The sequence below is a fragment of the Mobula hypostoma genome, chromosome 1, assembly GCF_963921235.1.
Source record: "Mobula hypostoma chromosome 1, sMobHyp1.1, whole genome shotgun sequence".
NCBI classification, from domain to species: domain Eukaryota; kingdom Metazoa; phylum Chordata; class Chondrichthyes; order Myliobatiformes; family Myliobatidae; genus Mobula; species Mobula hypostoma.
The window spans coordinates 58,471,198-58,493,853 of record NC_086097.1 but is presented as its reverse complement, the minus strand read 5'-3'; the positions used below and the strand labels follow the sequence as shown (position 1 = coordinate 58,493,853).

General features: G+C 39.6%; 1 protein-coding gene across 1 annotated transcript in view; it reads right to left on the bottom strand.

Moving 5' to 3' along the window:
- The window catches only part of daam1a (dishevelled associated activator of morphogenesis 1a), a 142,258-nt gene that overhangs the window by 31,366 nt on the left and 88,236 nt on the right, over positions 1-22,656 (bottom strand). The window contains exons 18-19 of the mRNA XM_063049683.1: positions 8,582-8,666; positions 2,702-2,808 (exon numbers count right to left, since the gene is read on the bottom strand). Coding sequence (XP_062905753.1) covers positions 2,702-2,808; positions 8,582-8,666 — 192 coding nt within the window. The remainder of the gene's footprint in view (positions 1-2,701; positions 2,809-8,581; positions 8,667-22,656) is intronic.

Genomic DNA, 22,656 nt, shown 5'->3' with positions numbered 1-22,656 from the left:
TTGTTGACATACCAAATCTCTTCAAACTCCTAAATGAAGTATAGCCACTGTCTTGCCTTCTTTATAAATACATTAATATGTTGAGACCAGGTTAGATCCTCAGAGATCTTGACACCCAGGAACTTGAAACTGTTCACTCTCTCCACTTCTGTTCCCTCTATGAGGATTGGTACGTGTTCCTTCGTCTTACCTTTCCTGAAGTCCACAATCAGCTCTTTCATCTTACTGACGTTAAGTGTAAGGTTGATGTTGCAGCACAACTCCACTAGTTGGCATATCTCTCTCCTGTACGTCTTTCTCGTCACCACCTGAGATTCTACCAAAAATGGTTGCATCATCAGCAAATTTATAGATGGTATTTAAGCTATGCCTAGTCACACTGTCATGTGTATATGGAGAGTAGAGCAGTGGGCTAAGCAGACACCCGTGAGGTGCGCCAGTGTTGACCGTCAGCGATCACCAATCCGCACAGATTGTGGTCTTCCAGTTAGGAAGTCGAAGATCCAATTACAGAGAGAAGTACAGAGGCCCAGTTTCTGCAACTTTTCCAACAGGATTGTGGGAATGATGGTATTAAATGCTGAGCTATAGTCGCTGAACAGCATCCTGGCATCGGTGTTTGTGTTGTCCGAGTGGTCTAAGGCCATGTGAAGAGCCATTGAGATTGCCTCTGCCGTTGACCTATTGTGGCAATAAGTAAATTACAATGGGTCCAGGTCCTTGTTGAAGCAGAAGTTCAGTCTAGTCATGACCAACCTCTCAAAGCATTTCATCACTGTAGATGTGAGTGCTACCGGGCGATAGTCAAGTCAAGTCATTAAGGCAGCTCATATTATTCTTCTTAGGCACTGGTATAATTGTTGCATTTTTGAAGCAAGTGGGAACTTCCGCCCGTAACAATGAGAGGTTGAAAATGTCCTCGAATACTCCCGCTAGTACGTTGGCACAAGTTTTCAGAGCCTTACCAGGTACTCCATCTGGATCTTCCACCTTGCCAGGGTACACTCTCTTTAAAGACAGTCTAACATCGGCCTCTGAGACAGAGATCACAGGGTCATCAGGTGCAGCAGGGATCCTCACAGCTGTAGCTGTGTTCTCCCTTTCAAAGTGAGCATAGAAGGTGTTGAGTTCATCTGGTAGTGAAGCATCGCTGCCATTCATGCTATTGGGTTTCGCTTTGTAAGAAGTAATGTCTTGCAAACCCTGCCAGAGTTGCTGTGCATCCGATGTCGCCTCCAACCTCATTTGAAATTGTCTCTTCACCCTTGAAATAGCCCTCCACAAATCATACCTGGTTTTCTGGTACGGCCTGGGTTGCCGGACTTGAATGCCACAGATCTAGCCTTCAGCAGACGATGTACCTCCTGGTTCATCCACGGCTTTTGATTTGGGAATGTATGGTAAGTCTTTGTAGGCGCACACTCAACTACACAGGTTTTAATGAAGTCGGTAACAACTGCAGCACACTCCTCCAGGTTCCAAGATGAATCCCTGCATACGGTAGGTGCTCCTGTGCTTCCCTTGTCCATACCTTGTTGGTCCTCACTAGTGGTGCTGCAGTCTTCAGTCTCTGCCTATACTCAGGGAGTAGAAGTACAGCCAGGTGATCAGACTTCCCTAAATGAGGGCATGGAATAGTATGGTAGCCATTCTTGATGGTGGTGCACCAATGGTCCAGTGTGTTGTTTCCTCTGGCATTTCAAGTGATCTGTTGATGGTAATTGCTTAGTGATTTTTTTCAGACTGGCCTGGTTAAGATCTCCCAAAACAAGGCGTTAGGATGCGCTGTTTCGTGCATGTTAATTCCATTGCTCAGATCATCTAAAGCCTGATTGACATTGGCCTGAGGTGGAATGTATACTGCTACCAAAATGACCCTGGAGAACTCCTATGGTAGGTAAAAGGGACAACACTTAACTGCTAGATATTCCAGGCCCGGTGTGCAGAATTGGGACAGCACTGATATACTTGTGCACCAAGAGGAATTGATCATGAGGCATACTCCTTCACCTCTACTTTTGAGAGATTCTATAGATCTATCCTGACGGTGCATAGTAAACCCGTCGATCCCAGTCGCTGCATCCGATACGGAAGGGGTTAACTAGGATTCTGTGAAACAAAGGACACACATGGTCCTAATGTCCCTCTGATTCAGCACCCTAGCTCTGACATCATCAATTTTATTCACCAGAGAGTCATCACCACCGCAATCATCTTGGATTAATTAAACCCATTTTAACTGTTTTAAAATTAGTGGTATTCAAAGCATAAATCAAATTATGGCACGGAAACACAACAAAAACATGTACAATCTAGAAATTTTTAAGCTGTTACAATTATAAGTATATAAAAAAAATCAATATGTTTGAAATTATAATTTGATATCAAAAGCAAAACTGAAGATGAAAAAAATCCTTTGTGTTTAAGGAAGTTTCGATTTGTGTAAAGAAAAAAATTGTTTTAACACACAATGTCTTTGGTCATTTTCCTTAGCTGGCACATCTCCAAAACAAGTCCACAGGTTCCATGAAACTGCCTGCCAGTTCAGTTCCCTTTTTTGCATAATTTGTTCCTGATGGAAACACCCTACTTGAGGAATTTCCACACAAAAACATGTGGCTTGATAGCATGTAAGATAAAAGGGCTGCAGCACCAAACTGGTTTGCTCGGGGTGCTCACATCAGAGTTTTGATGGACTTACCTGCTCATTTCATACAGGAACCTGTCTGCTTTGGCCATGCGCTCTATTTCATGTTTGTGTTCTTCCAGTATATCAATGTCACTCTTTTCTGGGACAAACTTCAGCAGCTGAAAGGCAAATTGGACATTATTTCTGTAAAATATATAACACAATTTATCTGTTAAACCACTGTCACTCATATAACTAACCTGGAAAATATGTAATTCAGTTAGTGAATCAGAGTAAGATTTAATATCACCGACAAATGTTGTGAAATTTGTTGTTCTGTGGAGCTGTACTTTGCAAATCATAAGAAAAACTATAAATTACAATAAGTACATATAAAAATAATTAATTTGGTAGTGCAAAAAGAGACAGAAAAATAGTCAAGGATTCATTGCCCATTCAGAAATCTGATGGCAGAGTGGAAGAGGCTGTTCCTGAAAGTTTGAGCATGTGTCTTCAGGCTCTTGTACCTTTTTCTTGATGGTAGCAATGAGAAGAGGGCATGTCTTGGGTGATAGATAATGATGGATACTGCCTTTCTGAAGCTTCGCCTTTTGAAGATGTCCTCAATGCTGGATAGCTAGTGCCCATGATGAAGCTGGCTGAGTTTAAAATAAAGGGGTGCTCCTTTAAGACTAAGGTAATAAGGAGCTTCTTCAACCCTTTTCAGTATCTATAAAATGTTGCTAACTTTTTCAGGCTCAGCTGTGAAGCCTTATGTTGTTATATACTCTAGGCTTTTCAATGCCAAATTCATCTTGATATCTTTAAAACCAAACCTCGATAAATTCTTCAAGCTCAGCTATGAAAAGTTTTTTTGGATGAAATTTATTCATTTCCAATAAACTGAGGCTGTACCACCAACTGTAATACTTGCTCACAACTTCATTTATGCATTCCGCTAGTTTAAGTATTTAAATATGGTGTCAAGATTATGGTGTTAGCAACTCAGTACAGTTTTTTATCTATGTAAATTGAGAAAAATTTAATAATTGTATTATTTCAAAAGTCATATTTGCTCCTTTGACCTGAAATTGTAGCAAGCCCTTTCTACTGCTTATTTTTCGACAGCTGCTTCAATAATTTATCCTGGATTTATGAACCTAATGGTCTAAACATCAATAATTTTCCAGTATAACAGGTATGTTACAGCAACTTTCTACCTAAAGCAAATGTAAAACTCTCTTCTCTCCCCATCAAACTGACATCTTGGTTGAGGTAATTAGGAACAGTCAGTAGTGACTTGTGCTTCTGAACGTCTTCCCTTCATCTAAAGGAACAAACACCCTTGATCTGGACGACATTACAAAGCTCCCAATCATGCAACTTTGAAAGAACTCTTTTATTTCATTCACATTTTAAACTGTAACCAGCTGTGTCTACTCAGTTCACTAATGGCAGTCAGATGAGGCAGCATGGAGCCGAATTGATGAAAGAAGTGATTAAGGTGCAAGGAGATTCCTATAAAATAACAAGTGAGCTTCTTCACCCTAAGCCTAAACAGAAAAGCTTTACGGACTTTCAAATTGGAAACGTCATGTAAAAAGACAAAAAAATTATTACAAAACATGTAAAATCATTATAGAAGTCCAGTGTTTCAGGTAAAAAAAAATACAATTTTTTTAAATTATTACTAACCTGCTACCAAATATGTAAACAGTATTCAAGTAAATACTCATGAATTTCTAAATAAACTTCAAATGAACACATTTCTAACTACGTGATTTGATGTTACTTAACTAGTTTAAACTAAACAATACAAGAAAAAATTCAAAGACAAACACAAAAATCATTCTTTTTCCAATACAGGTCCACAATCCCTTATCTGAAATCCTTGGGGCCGGTTGCATTTCGGAATGCAGAATTTTTCAGATTTCAGACCCCCCGCCCCCCCCCCCCCGCCATTTAACCTGTCTCAGTGCAGTGGAGTTTAGGACCCAGCGGCGCACCAAACCTACGCACATCCTCCCATATACTTTAAATCATCTCTAGACTACTTATAATACCCAATACAATGTAAATGCTATGTAAATAGTTGTTATACTGTATTGTTTAGGGAATAATGACAAGAAGAAATTTTATTTCCAACAAAAACATTCAATAAAACATAAAAATGTACAGCTTCAAATGAACCAAATCAAACACATGGTAAATGACCTATTGGAATAAATGTAGAACGTCACTGTCACTATAAAACTTCACTAACTTGTCTTTCTGTCTATTTAAATCATATACAGTGGTAGTTCTGACACTACTTCCTTCAGTAAGACACCACACAGACATACCACAATCAAGCTTCTGCAATAACTCCACTTTCTGCGTTATTGATAATGATAGATGCTTCCTTCTCTTTTTCTCATTGTTACCCATAGGGGTATCTGCAACTCTTTTAGACATTTTCACAGTGAAATTAAACACAAAGTCAACAGTGAACGCAAAATATCAGCGAACAGCAAATGCAAATGTAACCAGTATGAGCGCTGAGCCATAATTGACGTCTGGTGACCTCTGCTAGTGCTGCCATGTCACAAAAAACATGCAAAAAAAACTTCGGTTTTCAAAGCTTTTTGGATTTCAGAATTTCGGATAAAGGAATGTGCACCTTATATAAACAAAAGAATGGTAGCTCCAGATTTTCCCCCCCGGTTCTTCAATAAAGGCATTTAGCATTAGCAATTGGTACTACTGGCTTTCAGCTCAGGTTAATTTCAGTATTGCTAAAGCTTCATTATAGTAGTTTTCAATGTATTTTAGTCATTCCCTTCATTTTAAAGAAACATCATTACAGAAAAAAAGGTTAGATGCACTATTTGTAACTGCTGGAATTCATGGTTAAATTCCTGAATGGACCCACAATCCACCTGTACTAATTAAAATTCTAAAACATGCATGTTTGCAAAACTGACTGATTTCCATTTCCATTATAGTACACAATGGAACATTTCCCTGAAATCAAACTGCTGATAGGCAACACACTACCTACCATTTCCTTTACAGCAAAACCCAGCTGGTGTGCACTTCCTGATCTTCAGCTTAATTACAGAAACTTAAGAGTAGGTCAATTACAGGAACATATGGCCACAAAGCACAGAACATACCGGAGCATAAAAATTGATTTAACAATGGAGAGGAGGTGGCAGCAACAAGTTATCTTGCATTTCACTTTCCAATCGGTCATTACAACACCTTCTTGCAAGTATGTCCTGCTGCCCAATATAGCATTCTACGCTAATGCCAAATGCAGTGACTGTCATGGACATACACACAGCCGGGGGGGGGGGGGGGGGGTCAGACCAGAATCTGAGATTTTTTCCCAAGTTCATTCATAATCCAAGCAAAGGATTTACAGGATGTAAATGGATTGATCAGAACAATGAAGCAGGAAAATAACTACCTTATAAAGCTATCACAACAATAAAACAAACCACAAATATATTTGTGAGGTCCAGCCTGCTTCATCACTCCCCATAAGATAAACCCTTTACCTGAAGGATCAACTTAGTGCATCTTGACTGAAATGCCTCCAATGTCAACACATCCATTGTCAGTAACAAAACCAAAACTGTTTACAGTACTCCAGGTGCAGTATCACGAAAGCACTATGCAGGTAGAATACCACTGATCTGAAATGCTTGGGGCCAGGAATGTTTTGGATTTTTTCAGATTTTGGAATATACAATGAGATTGCTTGGGATCACCAGCATTTCTGACTGAATTTGTGTGTTACCGGTAAGCAGTCTTTGTCTTACACTTGTGGTAACACATACTTAACAGTAAAAATTATTACATACCATTAATATAATGAATGCAGGGTAACAAAAGCACCACAGTGACATTGGGAGAATACCTGAATTAGCTGTTGACAAACAAACAATGGCAGGTTTTCAGTCTCCACCTACAATGCCATGTTTTGGTTGAAACGTTACAAATAGTACAATTCATTTGTATTTTTAGGTTATATGCAAAGTATAAACACAATCAGGATTGCAGACGTGCTCTGGCACTAGATCATCATGATCAGCAGACGCTTTCAAAACTTAATGCCACGCCTTTTCTCAAATTTCTGTGACCAGCCTACTGAATATTCACAATTACCTTCAATGTTAGATAGATTTTTGCTTGTTTCATGATCAATTCCGTTAAGAGGCATACGTTCACTTCAGCGCTGACAATACACAATCGGGATAATCATTTTTCGCTTTATGCAATGTTTTTCTATTTTTCATTAACTTCTGCTCACTGAGGTCACTCTCAGAACTGTCTGTAGTGCACATACACCTGCGCATCGCCTGGGAACCTTCCAAGCGTCTTGTGGAATTTTCCACTTGTGATATCATGTCAGCACTCAAAAAAATTTGAATTTCCGAGGTTTCCGGATTTGGGAATTTCAGACAAGAGGTACTCAACCAGTACTACTTTTGTGCCCCACTCTCCTTGTAATGAACAGCATACACACCAAGAATATTTGGCCTCCAATCACTGTATTCTTGCAACCCCTATACAAATTGGTGCATTGAGGCTCATACTGTCTCTCACTTTCCTTTCTAAAATGCAACACATGGCAGCTCTAAATCATATTAGTCACAGGTTGGCCCATTTCTTCACTTTTGCAGAAAGCATATTCCCAGTCATCATACATCTATGCTTCCTCGTCCAAGGGGAGAAAAACCTTCAAACTCACTCAAACTGGTCCTCAAAATTAACATGCATTAAATCAGCCTACGCTTTCAAAGAATGCAATCCAACCAATCTTTCCAGACAAATTCTAATCCTAATTCTTCTTGTCTGCATACTCTCTGGTACCATCACAGTATTCCAGCAGTTGCCAGTGTTATGTTCAATTTTAGCATGGCTTCCATACTACTTCTATTCTTGAGTTTAAACATTAAAGTATTTCTGCATTTCCTAATCTACCATATTACATAGCATTCTACCTTCAGTGACCTGCAGACATGTATCTACTGTTTCTCACAACCCTATCATTTATTGTGCATTTCCTTAACCAGTTTGCCTAGCTCTTACAAGCCTTATTTCACAACGCCAGACTGAATTTAATTCACTAATATTGTTTATCTGCTGGTATTTTCCTGCAGTTTGCAACTTCCTTTACTATTATAATCACCTGGCTGATTTCCACGTTATCTGCAAACTCATTCATGCCAACTAAAGCAAATCAAGTAAGAGCACGATTGTAAGTGGAGAGCACTGCATCATACAACTGACTTTTTTTTTTAATTAAGTGCAATCGTGAACAATAGCCAGATCAGAAATGCTGATCAAGTCAACTAGTTCTCAAAGAGAACTCTGATAGGCCAACCAGATGGTTCACTGCTGCTCAGCGATAGAACACGAAAAAAAAATACAATTAAGAGATATTAAAGAATAGTAGAAATACTGGAGCTATGATGATCATGATGAGGTCTGCTGGAGCGAGACATTTATACACATGCTATCCTCCATAATTCACAGTCATAATTTGACTTGTACCTTCCAGGCAACAGAATCAGAAGGCAAATCACTCACCACACAACGCCCTATCTCAGACCTCCTCTGTCACTAGAGTGCCTATTTAACTGGCACATTTGACAAGAATAAATAATGTCATTTAAATAACATAGGTTAGACATTCTAAATGGGAAGCTATACTTGAGTTTATAGCCAAGATTTTGGTTATCTCACAGGCAAAGTTCAAAGTGGAGACATGTACTTCCATCAGGGACTGTCACTCCTTGTAACTACTGCAGCTGATGTACTGTGCTGGACATTTTCCAAAAGGTACTGTGGAACCTGTACCCTTTTCCACTTAACCATCAACCACATCCTCCCTCCCCTCCCACCCCACCACAAACACACACATCATTAATAGAGGAAGCTTGTAACAACCAGTGACATTACCTGTTCAAGCATGTCTTTCGGTAAATCTTCTTGCTCATCCATTGTTAAAATAGCCCGCTTTATTTCCTCATTGGACAGCTTTAACCTAAACAGATGACAAATGTAATTTAACACAGTGCAGTGTTCCAAGTGATGTAAAGTTACTATCTGTAGCTGGATCTATAAATACAAATATATTAATATCATGTATTGGCACTGGCTCTCTATGCCAAACTCCTACCATTCAGAGCAGATGGGGAAAAGTTTAAACTCACCAACAACTTTGTAACAAGCATTATTAGTCAGGCAATTTAAGTCTAGTATTGAACTGTAGCTGTGTACATACATCTATTGATGCTTCTGGACACATCTTCAGTGATGTTCCTGGAATCATCGGGTGTTTCGTGTCTTTCAACATCATACAACCTCCTCCAGGTGACCCAGTCGGGGCTGATAAGACCCCAGCTTGTGTCCAGATGGCTAGCTACTTATGACTCCATAGCTCCCCTCTTTTGAGCCACAGCCATCTTGAGGCACTCTCTGCCGCATCGGTGGTACTGCGGATGGCTCTCCTCTTCCTCTCTCCCTCGATGCCCAAATTGTTGAAGGCTCTAACTAAGGAACGGGCTGCAAATCCCCTACAACCATAGAATATAGACCTGACATAGACTGAGGACTGCTTTGCTGCGTCTGGTGCTCCCAGTTCTGTCTCCTCTACACTGGCGTGACACATCGTAGATTGGGGGACTGCTTTACTGAGCACCTTCACTCAATCTGCAATTGGCAGGTTTTCCCAGTGGCCAACCACTTTAACTCCACTCCTTATTCCTGTTCTGACATGTCAGTCAATGGCCTCTTTTACAACCGTGATGAAGCCATTCCCAGGCTGGAGGAGCAACACATGATCTGCTTAGGTAGCCTCCAACCTGATGGCATCAACTTCCCTGACTTCTCATAATTTCTCCCCCTCCCTCTCCCCCTCCCCTTTTCCATTCTTCTATTCTGGCTCCCCTCTTACCCTTTCTCTTCTCTTTACCTGTGTTTCACCTCCCTGTAATCTCTCCTCCTTCCCTTCCTCCCATGGTCCAGACTCCTCTCAGATTCCTTCTTCTTCAGCCCTTTACCGTTCCCACCTTTCACTTTGCAACTTCTCACTTCATTCCCCCTTTCCTCCACTCACCTATCTTGCCCCTCATCTGGCTTCATCTATCACCTGCTAGCTTGTACTCCTTCCCCTTCTCCCACCTCCTTCTTCTGGCTTCTTGCCCATTCCTGTTTCCTTTCAAAGTTCAAAGTAAATTTATTATCAAAGTACATACTGTGTATGTCACCATATACAACCCCGTGATTCATTTTCTTGTAGAGATACTCAATAATCCATAATAAAATAATAACCATATTAGAGTCAGTGAAAGACTGTACCAACTTGGGCATTCAATCAGTGTGTAAAAGACAAGAAACTGTTCAAGTATAAAAAAATAATAATAAATAATAATGATAATAATAATAATAGGTATCAGTATCAGGAACGTGAGATGAAGAATCTTTGAAAGTGAGCCCATAGATTGTTGGAACAGTTCAGTGATGGGGCAAGTGAAGTTGAGTGAAGTTATCCCCTTTCGTTCATAAGCCTGTGGTTGAGGGGTAATAACTGCTCTTGAACCTGATGGTATGAGACCTGAGGCTCCTACTTCCTGATGGCAGCAGCACGAAACGAGCATCTCCTGGGTGGTGGGGGTCCCTGACGATGGATGCTACTTTCCAGGGACAACACTTTGTGTAGATGTGTTCTATGGTGGGAGGGCTTTATCCATGATGAACTGGGCCATATCCACTACTTTTTGTGGGATTTTTGGTTCAAGGGTATTGCTATTTCCATACCAGGCTGTGTACTCTGCACCACACGTCTATAGAAGTCTGTCAAAGTTTTAGATGTCATGCCGGATCTACAAACCCCATTTCCAGAAAAGTTGGGATATTTTCCAAAATGCAATAAAAACAAAAATCTGTGATATGTTAATTCACGTGAACCTTTATTTAACTGACAAAAGTACAAAGAAAAGATTTTCAATAGTTTTACTGACCAACTTAATTGTATTTTGTAAACATACGCAAATTTAGAATCTGATGGCTGCAACACACTCAACAAAAGTTGAGACAGAGGCATGTTTACCATTGTGTTATATCACCTTTCCTTTTAATAACACTTTTTAATCGTTTTGGAACTGAGGATACTAATTGTAATAGATTTGCAATTGGAAATTTTGTCCATTCTTGCTTGATATAAGACTTCAGCTGCTCAACAGTCCGTGGTCTCAGTTGTCTGATTCTCCTCTTCATGGTGCGCCATACATTTTCAATAGGAGATAGATCTGGACTGGCAGCAGGCCAGTCAAGCACACACACTCCGTGTCTACAAAGCCACGCTGTTGTAGCCCGTGCAGAATGTGGTCTGGCATTGTCCTGGTGAAATAAGCATGGACGTCCCGGGAAGAGACATCGCCTTGATGGCAACACATGTCTCTCTAAAATCCTAATATATGCCTCAGAGTCGATGGTACCTTCACATACACGCAACTCACCCATGCCGTGGGCACTGATGCGCCCCCATACCATCACAGATGCTGGCTTTTGCACCTTTCACTGATAACAATCTGGATGGTCGTTTTCATCTTTGACACAGAGAACTTGACACCCGTTTTTTCCAAAAACTAGCTGAAATGTGGACTCATCTAACCACAGCACACGGTTCCACAGTCTTTCGGTCCATCTGAGATGAGCTCGGGCCCAGAGAACTCGCCGGCGTTTCTGCATAGAGTTGATGCATGGCTTCCTCCTTGCATAATACAGTTTCAAGTAGCATTTCTGGATGCAGCGACAGACTGTGTTGAGTGACAATGGTTTTCCGAAGTACTCCTGAGCCCAGGTGGCTATAATTGTCACAGTAGCATGACGGTTTCTTAGGCAGTGCCGCCTGAGGTCTCGAAGATCACGCACATTCAACAGTGGTTTCCGACCTTGCCCTTTACGCACTGAGATGTCTCTGAATTCTCTGAATCTTTTCACAATATTATGTACTGTAGATGTTGAAAGACCTAAATTCTCTGCAATCTTGCGTTGATAAGTGTTCCTTTTGAACTGACTAACAATTCTCTCACAAATTTTGGCACAAAGGGGTGAGCCACAACCCATCCTTGCTTGCAAAGACTGAGCCTTTGATGGACGTTACTTTTATACCCAGTCATGAAACCTCACCTGCTACCAATTAGCCTGCTTAATGTGGAGTCTTCCAAACCGGTGTTACTTGAATATTCTGTGCACTTTTCAATCTTATTTTAACTCTGTCCCAACTTTTGTTGAGTGTGTTGCAGCCATCAAATTCTAAATTTGTGTATATTTACAAAATACAATTAAGTTGGTCAGTAAAACTATTGAAAATCTTTGTACTTTTGTCAGTTAAATAAAGGTTCACGTGAATTAACATATCACAGATTTTTGTTTTTATTGCATTTGGAAAATATCCCAACTTTTCTGGAAATGGGGTTTGTATATAAAAATTCCTAAGGAAGTAGAGGCACTGGATAGCTTTCCTCGTAATTGCACTTACACGCCAGGCCCAGGACAGGTTCTCCAAAGTAATAACACTGAGGAGTTTAAAGTTGCTGACCCTCTCCACCTCTGATGAGGACTGGCTCATGGACCTCTGGTTTCGTCCACCTGAAGTCAATAATTAGCTCCTTGATCTTGCTGACATTGAGTAAGAAGTTGTTATCTCATCCTGATGAAGGGTTTCAGCCCAAAATGTCAACCAATTATTATTCTCCATAGATGTTGCATGACCTACAGAGTTCCTCCTACATTTGGTGTTCGTTACGCTGGATTTCCAGCATTTGTAGAATCTCATGTGTTTGTGAACTGTAGATTGAGAGGGTTGGTGGAGCAATAAAAATTCAGTTCAGCTCCTCATACGTTGAACTGGCGGAACAGAAATCAGGTTTTGAATAGCAACAAACGCAGAGGACAGACAGGCCACAAGTGGTTATTGACCCTAAATGTTAACTCACTTTCACTCTCCAACAATGGTGCTTTGCATGCTCGATATACCCACCATTGTCTTTATTTAAGACTTTCAGCATCTATAGCATTTTGTATTCAGTTTATATTTTAGTATCACTTGATCAAGCTGGTCATCAACTAAATAAGACTTCTCAAATAGCCCTGCTGCCACAACTCTACCTTGCTCGAGAAGAAAATCATATTGCTAAACCTGTGTTATCAATTTAGTCCATGCATGCCTAACTAATTTTCCTTTCCATTGACACAATTAGGTCATCCTGGATATTTCAGGATATGCCGTTGCAAATGAAAGTTCTAGAACAGTAAAATAAACGTACTGGGAAATTTACTGGAAGGCATTACAGAAGCCACTCTGTGGATGATGCTGAATGCATTGGAATGGTACAGTAATGAGATGCTAACATGGCTGCCTCACGATTTCAGAGACCAGGATTTGATTCTGATGGGTACAGTTTCTATGTTCTTGCTGTCACTGCATGAGTTTCCCACAATTGTTCCCATATGCCAAAAGAGATGCTGGTTGGTAGGTTAAATGATGACTGTGCAAATGGATGGCAGGCAGATCAGGCAGAGGGGGAAAAAATGTGATCTGTATACATGGGTGCTTAATAGTTGGTGAGAATGCTGTGAGCCAAAAGACCTGTTTCAGTGCTGTATGATTCTATGAATCTAGTGTGTAGATATCTCTGACTCTCAGAGTGAATAACATGCAAATGTCAGGAATATTGTTAACTTTAAACAAAACATCCTTTGACTTTAGCATGATAAACACATATTTTAAGGTGGAAATAAATGCTGAGCAAAATACTGCCATTATTAAAGTTTAAATTGGATAGCAATTTCTGACAATTCTATATCCAGAATTAAAACAGAGATGGGAATCAGCTGTCAAGATATGCTGTTATACATTAATTGTACTATATTCAATAATTTGACCAAGAGACTTGTTACTGAAATACATGGAACAGCATGTAGTCCTGCACTTACATGTGATGTATCAAATACACTCTTCCAAATAAATTGGAGCTAATCCAGGGGTTCCCAATCTTTTTTATGCTATGGAGTTTTACCATTAACTGAGGGGTCTTGGATCCCAGTTTGGGAACCCCTGAGCTAATCCATTCCAGCATAAATACACATTTCTCAGTAGTTTTAAATACCATTTTAAAATCTGGATAATTTTTCATAAGTCTAGGGTTTCCTATCTCGAGAATTTAACTATTTTTAAAAAACGGGAATACGTTCTCATCCTTCTCAATTTACCCCTTCTTTCCCTCTCTATGTTTTACTTTCTGATCTTGATTTGGCTTTGAATTCAATATTTTAGGACCTCTAACTCCAACTTTTCACATCTCATGAATTGTAATTATGTACAGAAATACTGCTGCTTGTCTAATGACACAGAAGACAAGTGGTTTGTAAGAACTGTTGCACATTTTGGTTCAGAGAAGGTTCAGGAGATTGATACCGAAAATTAAAGGGTTAACGTCTGAGGGGTGTTTGATGGCTCTGGTCCTGTACTCATTGGAGTTCTGAAAAATGAGGTGGGGATTTCAATGAAACCTATCAAATATTAAAGGTCTAGATCGAGTAGACGTGGAGAAAATGATTCATTTACTGGGAAAGTCCAGGGCCAGAGGGCATATCCTCAGAAGAGTGACGTACCTTTTGAACAGATAAGGAGGAATTTCTTTAGCCAGAGGGTAGTGAATCTGTTGAAGTTGTTGCCACAGATGGCTGTAGAGGACAAATCATTGGGTATATTTAAAGCAGAGGTTCATATGTTCTTGATTAGCAAGGGCATCAAAGGTTACGAAGAGAAGGCAGGAGAATGGAGTTGAAAGGGATAAGTCAGTCATGATGGAATGGCGGAGCATACTTGCTGGGCCAAGTAGCCTACCTCTGGCTCTTCTGTCTGTTTCTGTAGCACTAAGAGTTAAGAATTGCAATGAAGTTTCATAAGTTTCAAAGTAAGTTACAAAGTAATAAAGGGACATAAAATCAAGAGAGATCATAGTTCTGGTCCTCAACATGCACATACTCAAACTGGTAGCCAAACCAGATCACATCCTCCACTGAGAGACTCTACAAATGGGTCAAGTTCCGGATGCAATGGTAATTAACAAGTTCAAAAGGTGTTTGCTTTTGGGAAATCCCGAAAGTTTGTTGAAGTCACAAAAAAGCCAATGACAGATTCTACTAAAGCTATGAAATAATTGACACTATCTGTAAAAAGGTTAATTAGCAGATTTGAATGGTAGTCTACAATTGCAATTTTAACACAAGTGTTAAAATATTTAAAATTCACTCAGGTCAATTTAAATGATGATTAAGCCGAACATTGAAAAACAGATATGAAGTATAATAGATAGTTAGAGTGTTGCTTTACACATGATTTCTGTTCAGATTATAGGCACATGGACAATATTGTTTAAATGCATGCTTTAAAATATGAAAATTACATTCTGCAGAGAAGGAAGGATGGGCAGAGGGATAGGCAGAGCAAACTGTCCTCAGAGTTACCTAGAAGTACATGTAGATGAAACTACAAACGCATATTTCTACATTCAACTGTGAAATCTCTGTTATTGAAAAGTCATATAATTAAAATGAAATGAATAATTAAGATGGTGCTGGTGAAATCCAGCAACTACTTATCGGTGGCAAGATACGAAACAAAGAAAACTACTAAACACTTAACAATAACACTTTATTAATAATGATCACTGCTAACAATGAAGAGGCCTGCAGAGGCGGAGGCAAAGACAACTGGAGGCAGGAGCGTCAGTTCGATTTAAGCGCTGGACCGATTTGGAAAGGTGAGGGTGTCAGGACTGGAGGCGAGGGATGGGCCGGTTCTGCTTAAACTGGGTAACATTTTATAAAGTCAAATTTCTTTGTCTTATATTTTTTAATAGTAAGTTTTTATCTCAATGATATTCTTCCTTCCGTTACATGAATATAAGTGCATTAAATTTAGTGCTCAGTTAATGTACTGCACATGAAGTGATTTAACTCAGCTCTGTGCTGAACTGAGGCTGTGGCCTGCTCCAGCTGCAGTGATGCCAGGTTTTGGTTCTCTTGTAAAACTTCAGCTTTGAATGCTATTTGCTTACTTTTATTGTTTACATGATACTTTTCTCCCCCTGTGCATTGGGCATTTGACGGTCTATTTATAAAACTTTACAACTCCTCCCTTGGAGGGTCAGACACCCTGAGCCAATAGGCTGGTCCTGGACTTAATTCCTGGCATAAATTTACATATTACTATTTAATTATTTATGGTTTTATTACTATTTAATTATTTATGGAGCAACTGTAACGAAAACCAATTTCCCCCATGATCAATAAAGTATGACTATGACTATGACTAGACAGAATAGAACCAATTTTAAGCAGCTGCTTAATATAAGCATAGCAGTAGACAAGTTGTCAGGTTCCTTCTTCAGTTCTTTACATTATCAACGGACAGCAATTCCATTCACATTAGTTCAGGAATAATGAAAGACAAAACTTTTTTTTTCTTTTAACAACTTACTAATATTAGACAGCTTAAGTTGAATGTGTCATCAAGCCAAAGACAATGGGACACTCACTATTCTTTAACTAGAATTATTACACCATCATGCATCACAGAAGTTCATGCCAAATCTCACCTCATTTTCAGAGTTTTGCCCAATAAACAAATGTCAGAACTTGTTACGTATTTAATATTTCAGTAGTATTTGAATAATATTGTAAATATGTTGCTTAAGCATTCTTGATTGTTTAAATAATTCATTACAGGTTATATGTAAAAATGTGAATGATATACACTGTAGTGAGACATCCAAGTTAAAAAAGTGCAGCATGCTTTCTTCACAAGAAGTGAAGATGTTTCAGTATTAAAAAGAAAGAAAAAGGACAAGTACGCAAGTTCATTAACAGTGAGTACTGGGTGATAATAATCATAAAGTTAAAAGAAGAGCAAAAATGGCTGGCTACATCGGAATGACAGACGTGTTTAACTGCACAAAAGATAACTGGCTACTGTATATGTAATGAATTGAGCAGTACTTTGAAGCAGATTAAATAACTAATGGGAAGCAAGTGCCAGTTTTGCTGAATGCATTGGGTTTAAAGGCATACAGTTTAATCAGCAGTTTGACTGAACAAGCAGAAATGAGCTTTGCTCATATCATGAAAGTAATGCAGGAACATTTAGAACTGAAAACATTGTTAATTGCAGAATGCATCAGGTTTCATAAGTGGAATCAAAAAGAGGGGGAGTTCATGTCAGCTAGCGTGGCTGAATTGAAGAGATAGTCTGAGCATTGTCCATTCAGTAATAGGCTTAATGACGTGCTGAGAGAGCATTTAGTTTGTGAAGCCTTACAAGAAAGCATTTTAAAAATGGCTCCTAAATGAAGCACAGCTGACACTTAAAAGAGTAGTTGAAATTGCTGTATCAATGGAAACAGCAGACAAAGATGCAATCAGAAATGAAACTGAGTGTGAACAAAACTGCAATGTCGAAACAGAAGCTAGCTTGACCAAACAAATTGTGTTACCGTTGTGGCAGGGGCTCAAATACACCTGACCAATTCAGCTTTAAAGGCAATACTTGTAGAAAATACAACAAAGTAGGATATATACAAAGAGAATGTCGGGCAGACAGAAATAAAGGGACTGTACAGGGAAGAGAAAAAGATAAAAAGTCAAGCTGCAGTTTCAAAAAGAGCACCAATCTGTATTCTGTTGATGGAAAATCTGATAATGATGAAAGTGACAGAGGACTGAGTAGTCTTGAGATTTACAATGTGAAAACTACAGAAGACAAGCAGTATGGCTAATACCAGAAGTGAATCGCAAATTAATTAAAATGTAATTGGACACCAACTTGGTTGTTTCAGTCATTCAATAAAATCAGTTTGAATAGCGTTTCAAAAATACTGGACTGAAGCCTGCAGATAGCCAACTGAGAATTTATACTGGAGAAAAGATCATTCCTGCGGCAGAACTTCAGATGGTGACAAGAAGGACTACAGGAGCGGGATATATCAACTAATTGAGTGGCGTCAGAGCAACAACCTTGCACTCAACGTCAGTAAGACCAAAGAAAGGGTAAGATAAGGGAGCACACACCAGCCCTCACAGAGATCAGAAGAGGAAGGGGTCAGCAACTTCAAGTTTCTTGCTGTCACCATCTCTGAGGAACTATCCTGGGCCCAACACATCGATGCTGTTACATTCCTACCATCAGGGGGGAAGTGTAGGAGCCTGAAGGCATACACTCAGTGATTCAGGAACAGCTTCTTCCCCACTGCTATTAGATTTCTGAGTGGACACTGAACCCATGAACACTACCTCACTACTTTGTTTTCCTCTTTTTGCACTATTTATTTAACAATGATTTACAGTTTTTTAAATTATGTATTGCAACATTTTGCTGCCACATTACAAGTTTCACAACATATGCTAGTGATATTAAATCTGATTCTGAGGGGATGGCATTTGTAATAGTAAAATACAACAACCAACAAGCCACACTGGGCTTGTATGTGGTAAAAAAAAACAGGAGGGACAACTTTGTGGGGCCGTGAGTGGCTGAAAGAACTACAACTTGTTTGGAGAATCATCTACAATTTGCATGCCACATCCCCTTCAACAAAGTCAACTGGAAGTGAATTAAGGTACTGGATGATGACATAGCAGTGTTCAGGCGTGGCAATGTGATACTGAAATGTATCAAGGGTAAAATCATGTTAAATAAAAAATGCAAAAGTTTTTCAAAGCCTATCTGGTTCCTTATATCTGTGATAAAGTAGCCAATGAGCTAGAGTGCATGGTGGCTAAAAGATTTCTTTCTAAGGTTGAGTGGAGCCGATGGGCAACACCAGTGGTCCCTGTAGCCAAGAAGAATGGGTCTGTCAGGATCTGTGGTGATTTTAAGGTTACGATCAACACAGTACTGAAAGCAGATGACAAAGATATCCTCTACCCTCTACTCAGGATAGCTTTGCAAACCCTTCTGGAGGGAAACACTTCAGCAAAGTGAACTTAGCTGAGGCCTACCTACAGATGGAGATAGAAGAAGAGTCCAAAGTGCTTCTCACCATAAACACTCACAAAGGGCCTTATCACTATAATAGGATTATTTTTGGAGAAGCATCTGCACCTGCACTCTGGCAGAAAGCGGCCAGAGTTACCTCAGACAATATTATTACGGGTAAAGACGAGAACAGGCATCTCCAAAATCGCAAGACAGTTAAAAAGATTAGAAGATGATAGGACAGCAGAAACCTGATTGGATGAGGACTAACCAATCAGCAGGGATGGATGATGTGGGTTAAATACCACCAGACTAGACATGCACAGGCATCATCCCTGATGAAGCTGGCAGAGTTTGCCGTCGAAATGTCAGTTAAAATCGATACCTGTACCCAGAAGGAAGCTTGACATTTCACTCCTGAACAAGCAGTCCTGGCAAGGGACTACTGAGGTGATCAAAACCAGGTAACCGGAAAGATTACGGACAGAACTGGTCCACTCTCCTACACAGTGGAGATTGTGTCTGATGTCATCTGGAGACGACACATTGATCAGTTGAGGAGGGTCAACTGTTAGAGAAGAAAGGTGGTTAGAGCTGTCAGGACCAATGCTGCAGTCCCAAGAGGAGGCCCCAGAACCTGAGATTGGTTCACAGCCACAAGTCTCACCTGCCAACCAGAGTGATTCCCCCTTGTCAGGAAAGCAGTCACCACACAAGAGTAAGAAAGCCTCCACAGTGATTAATTCTGGCCTGAATGGAACAATTTAAAATTAATTCACCCTGCCATGAATGTCTATATAGTGGTTGTATTATTTAGTATACCGTATACAAAACACAACGGTACTTCAGTGTTAGCTGGATATTTGTTGGAAAGTTTTAGCATTAAGCACAGATTAAGAACATCATTACGTCCATTAGGATTATTCACTAATGTCTGATTTACACTGGATTTGCTCTAAATTATTATACATTAATTTCCTCTGATTTATTTTGAATTTGAGAAATGATCTTTAATCCACACCTGTTAGTATATATTATCTCGTACCTCTTCTAGAGATACAAATACATAAATTACTAAGAGCAATGCATGCATTCAATATGGCTAAAGAAAACACATCTTAAGAAGAAAGAATTGTTTTAAAAGTGCATAACAATTGACGGTGCTACCTTTGCCCAGATTCTAATACAGTTTATCTTGGGTGACCAAGCTCTAACATAATTTTTCTAACATATTTCAAGGAACATATGCCATTATGGATTACGTGCAGAAAAACAGCTTTCACATCACATCGAAGATTGAAAATCTACTGCATATTTCTCCATCTTCCTCTGGAGCAGATATTAGTTTAAATAAGATTTAGAGGATTGCTTGAATGGATTTTTTTTTTGTGAAGGAATTTCCTTTAAGAATAAAAAGAAGGACCAGCAAGACCACCAGTGCGAAATCAACCATCACAGGAGCAGTTACACAGCTGACTAAGCAGGAATCAGTGAAGTCTGTCAATCAAATCATAGAATTCAGAAGCTCAGACACAATAAATCTGCAATAAATAATCTCCAGCGGAGTGCCAAGTCCTATTTTCACCTTCGGAGAACCAGTGCACAGTTGATTTAATTCTGACTTTGTATTCTCAGCATACTACAACATCTCTTAGGCAGGGTACAACTGGGAACCATCTCCACCTGCTCACCCTGACCAGCTGCTAGAGCTTGCACAAGTAACATATTCTAGTCATAAAAGTATGCAACTTGGCAGATGAAACAGATTACTTTTTTGGTGTAGTCACCGACATCATAATAAATTGCAGTTTTTACACTTGTCAACTGTAGAATAAACTTTTTGCTGTGCTTACCATTTGTGTGTCTGTGTGTGTCTCTGTCTGTGTGTGTGTGTCTCTCTCTCTCTCTGTGTCTCACTGTGTGTGTGTGTGTCTCTCTCTCTCTCTGTCTCTATCTCTCGTGTGCCTGTGTGCGTCTCTCTCTCTCTCTCTGTCTGTGTGTGTCGTCCTTTAAAGCACTTCAAACAGTTCATATTGTACGCAAATATTTTCCTAGACATTACCAAATTGTAACTACAGTAAAGTCAGTTAATACACTTTCAACCCAGTTTACTTAGCTTGCTCCTTGTCAGCTTAATGGTAGAGTTTAAAAAACAATGTCTTTAAGGTGGAGCTTCATTCAACAGGAATCCTGCCAGTGAAGGTCTCCATCACTATGTGCTGCTTCTAATATGGTAATGATTTTCAAAGATGGGAATCTTTCTTTGCAATATTCATCCTCCAATGTCCCAACTTACAAGCCTATACTTTAAAAAAGGCAGCTTTTTGAAGTTAACAAAATTAATAATTAATAATTCTTTGTAATCAAATAAGGTCAAAGAGGTCCTTGCCCCTTTTAATAAACCTTAGAAGTGTTAAAATTAGCCATGTTATAACTATTAAAGTGCTGCCATAAATCACATGCCTTTGTATCAGTACGAACGACTTAAGTACAGATCAGTTTCATTAATATTTTCAAACAGGAGGTGGGAGGAGAGGATGGCAGCGCAATGCAGCGCGCGCAGCTCTCCGGTGAAATGATATCGTATTTGTTAAATAGGGTACCATGCACAATTCTGAATTGATGGAGACAGCCGTGAGAAGCACGGAGGAACAACTGGAGAAACTTCTGAAATGCCCGGTTCGCTGCCGCTGCTACTGTGTGATTGAGAATCCCCGGAGGGAAGGCCCCAAAATCCTCGGCTTTGCCTGCTGCTGGCGGCTGAGGCTGGGGTCGAAGCGTCCAGCAGAGATGGTGCTCGGTGTAGGAGGGCTGGTTGGAGGCTCGAAGTTTTCGGACAACTCAGAGTCGGACTGTGGTCGGACATGGCAGGGAGAGTTTTCTTCCTTCTCCTGTCTGCGTGAGATGTGGGACTTTCGAGAGACTTTGAACTTTTTTTTACCGTGCCCATGGCCTGTTCTTCATCAAGTTATGGTATTACTTGCACTGCTGTAACTATATGTTATACTTACATAGTTTTTGTCAGTTTTTCAGTCTTGGTCTGTCCTGTGTTTCTGTGATATCGCACCGGAGGAATATTGTATCATTTCTTAATGCATGCATTACTAAATGACAATAAAAGAGGACTGCGTGTCCTCATAATCTGAAAAAAACAACCACTATCTGGCTCACTCCTAACCCATCCTTCTCATTAGCATCCATTTTTCTCTTGATTTCCCACAAAGCAGTGGTATCACACCCTTCCTCATGCTCAGTCATCCTCCTACTTTGATTATGCAGCTCAGCAGAGTTTCTTCTGAAAGTTCCTGCAGCAAGAGGAAACAACATGAAGCATGAGAGAGGCCACAGGTCCTCTCAGGACCCTGAGCAGTAATGAGAAAGCGGACTGCTTTGACTGTAACAAAGAAAACTGAAATGCCATCACTGTCTTTGTAATGTCAATCCTGCAGCAACAAGATAAGGAACCGCAGCAGCAGAGAAAGGATAAAGGTAGCAAGTGAAACATAGGGTAGTGGACATTTAATTTCAGCAGTCCCTTCACACTCACATTTTAAGTCAGAAAGGGCAAACAACAGCTTTATTGTTTAATGATCCTATACATGTAAAATTGAAAGGATCATGCACCTCTACAAAGATAATTTAATGGAGCCAAGAATAAAATTTGAATGAGTAAAAATTGTTACTTTCTCATCTAAAGCAAAGATAGGTAGATAAAGAAACATCAATTCACAGAAAACTGCTATATTATTCATGTTGATAGAGGTAGCAGCTGTGTATTTTCCTTCAGTACAAGATATGACAGCCACCAGGATATTTGAAAAGGTTTCAATGACATTAGTATAATGTCATTAAATGTATTTGCTTTATCAATAAACAAAACTAAAATACTCACTATTAAATACTTTTCAACACCAATAATGTGAGAAAGATAGGGAGTTGATTACTACACTTAGAACATAGAAACATAGAAAAACCTACAGCACAATAC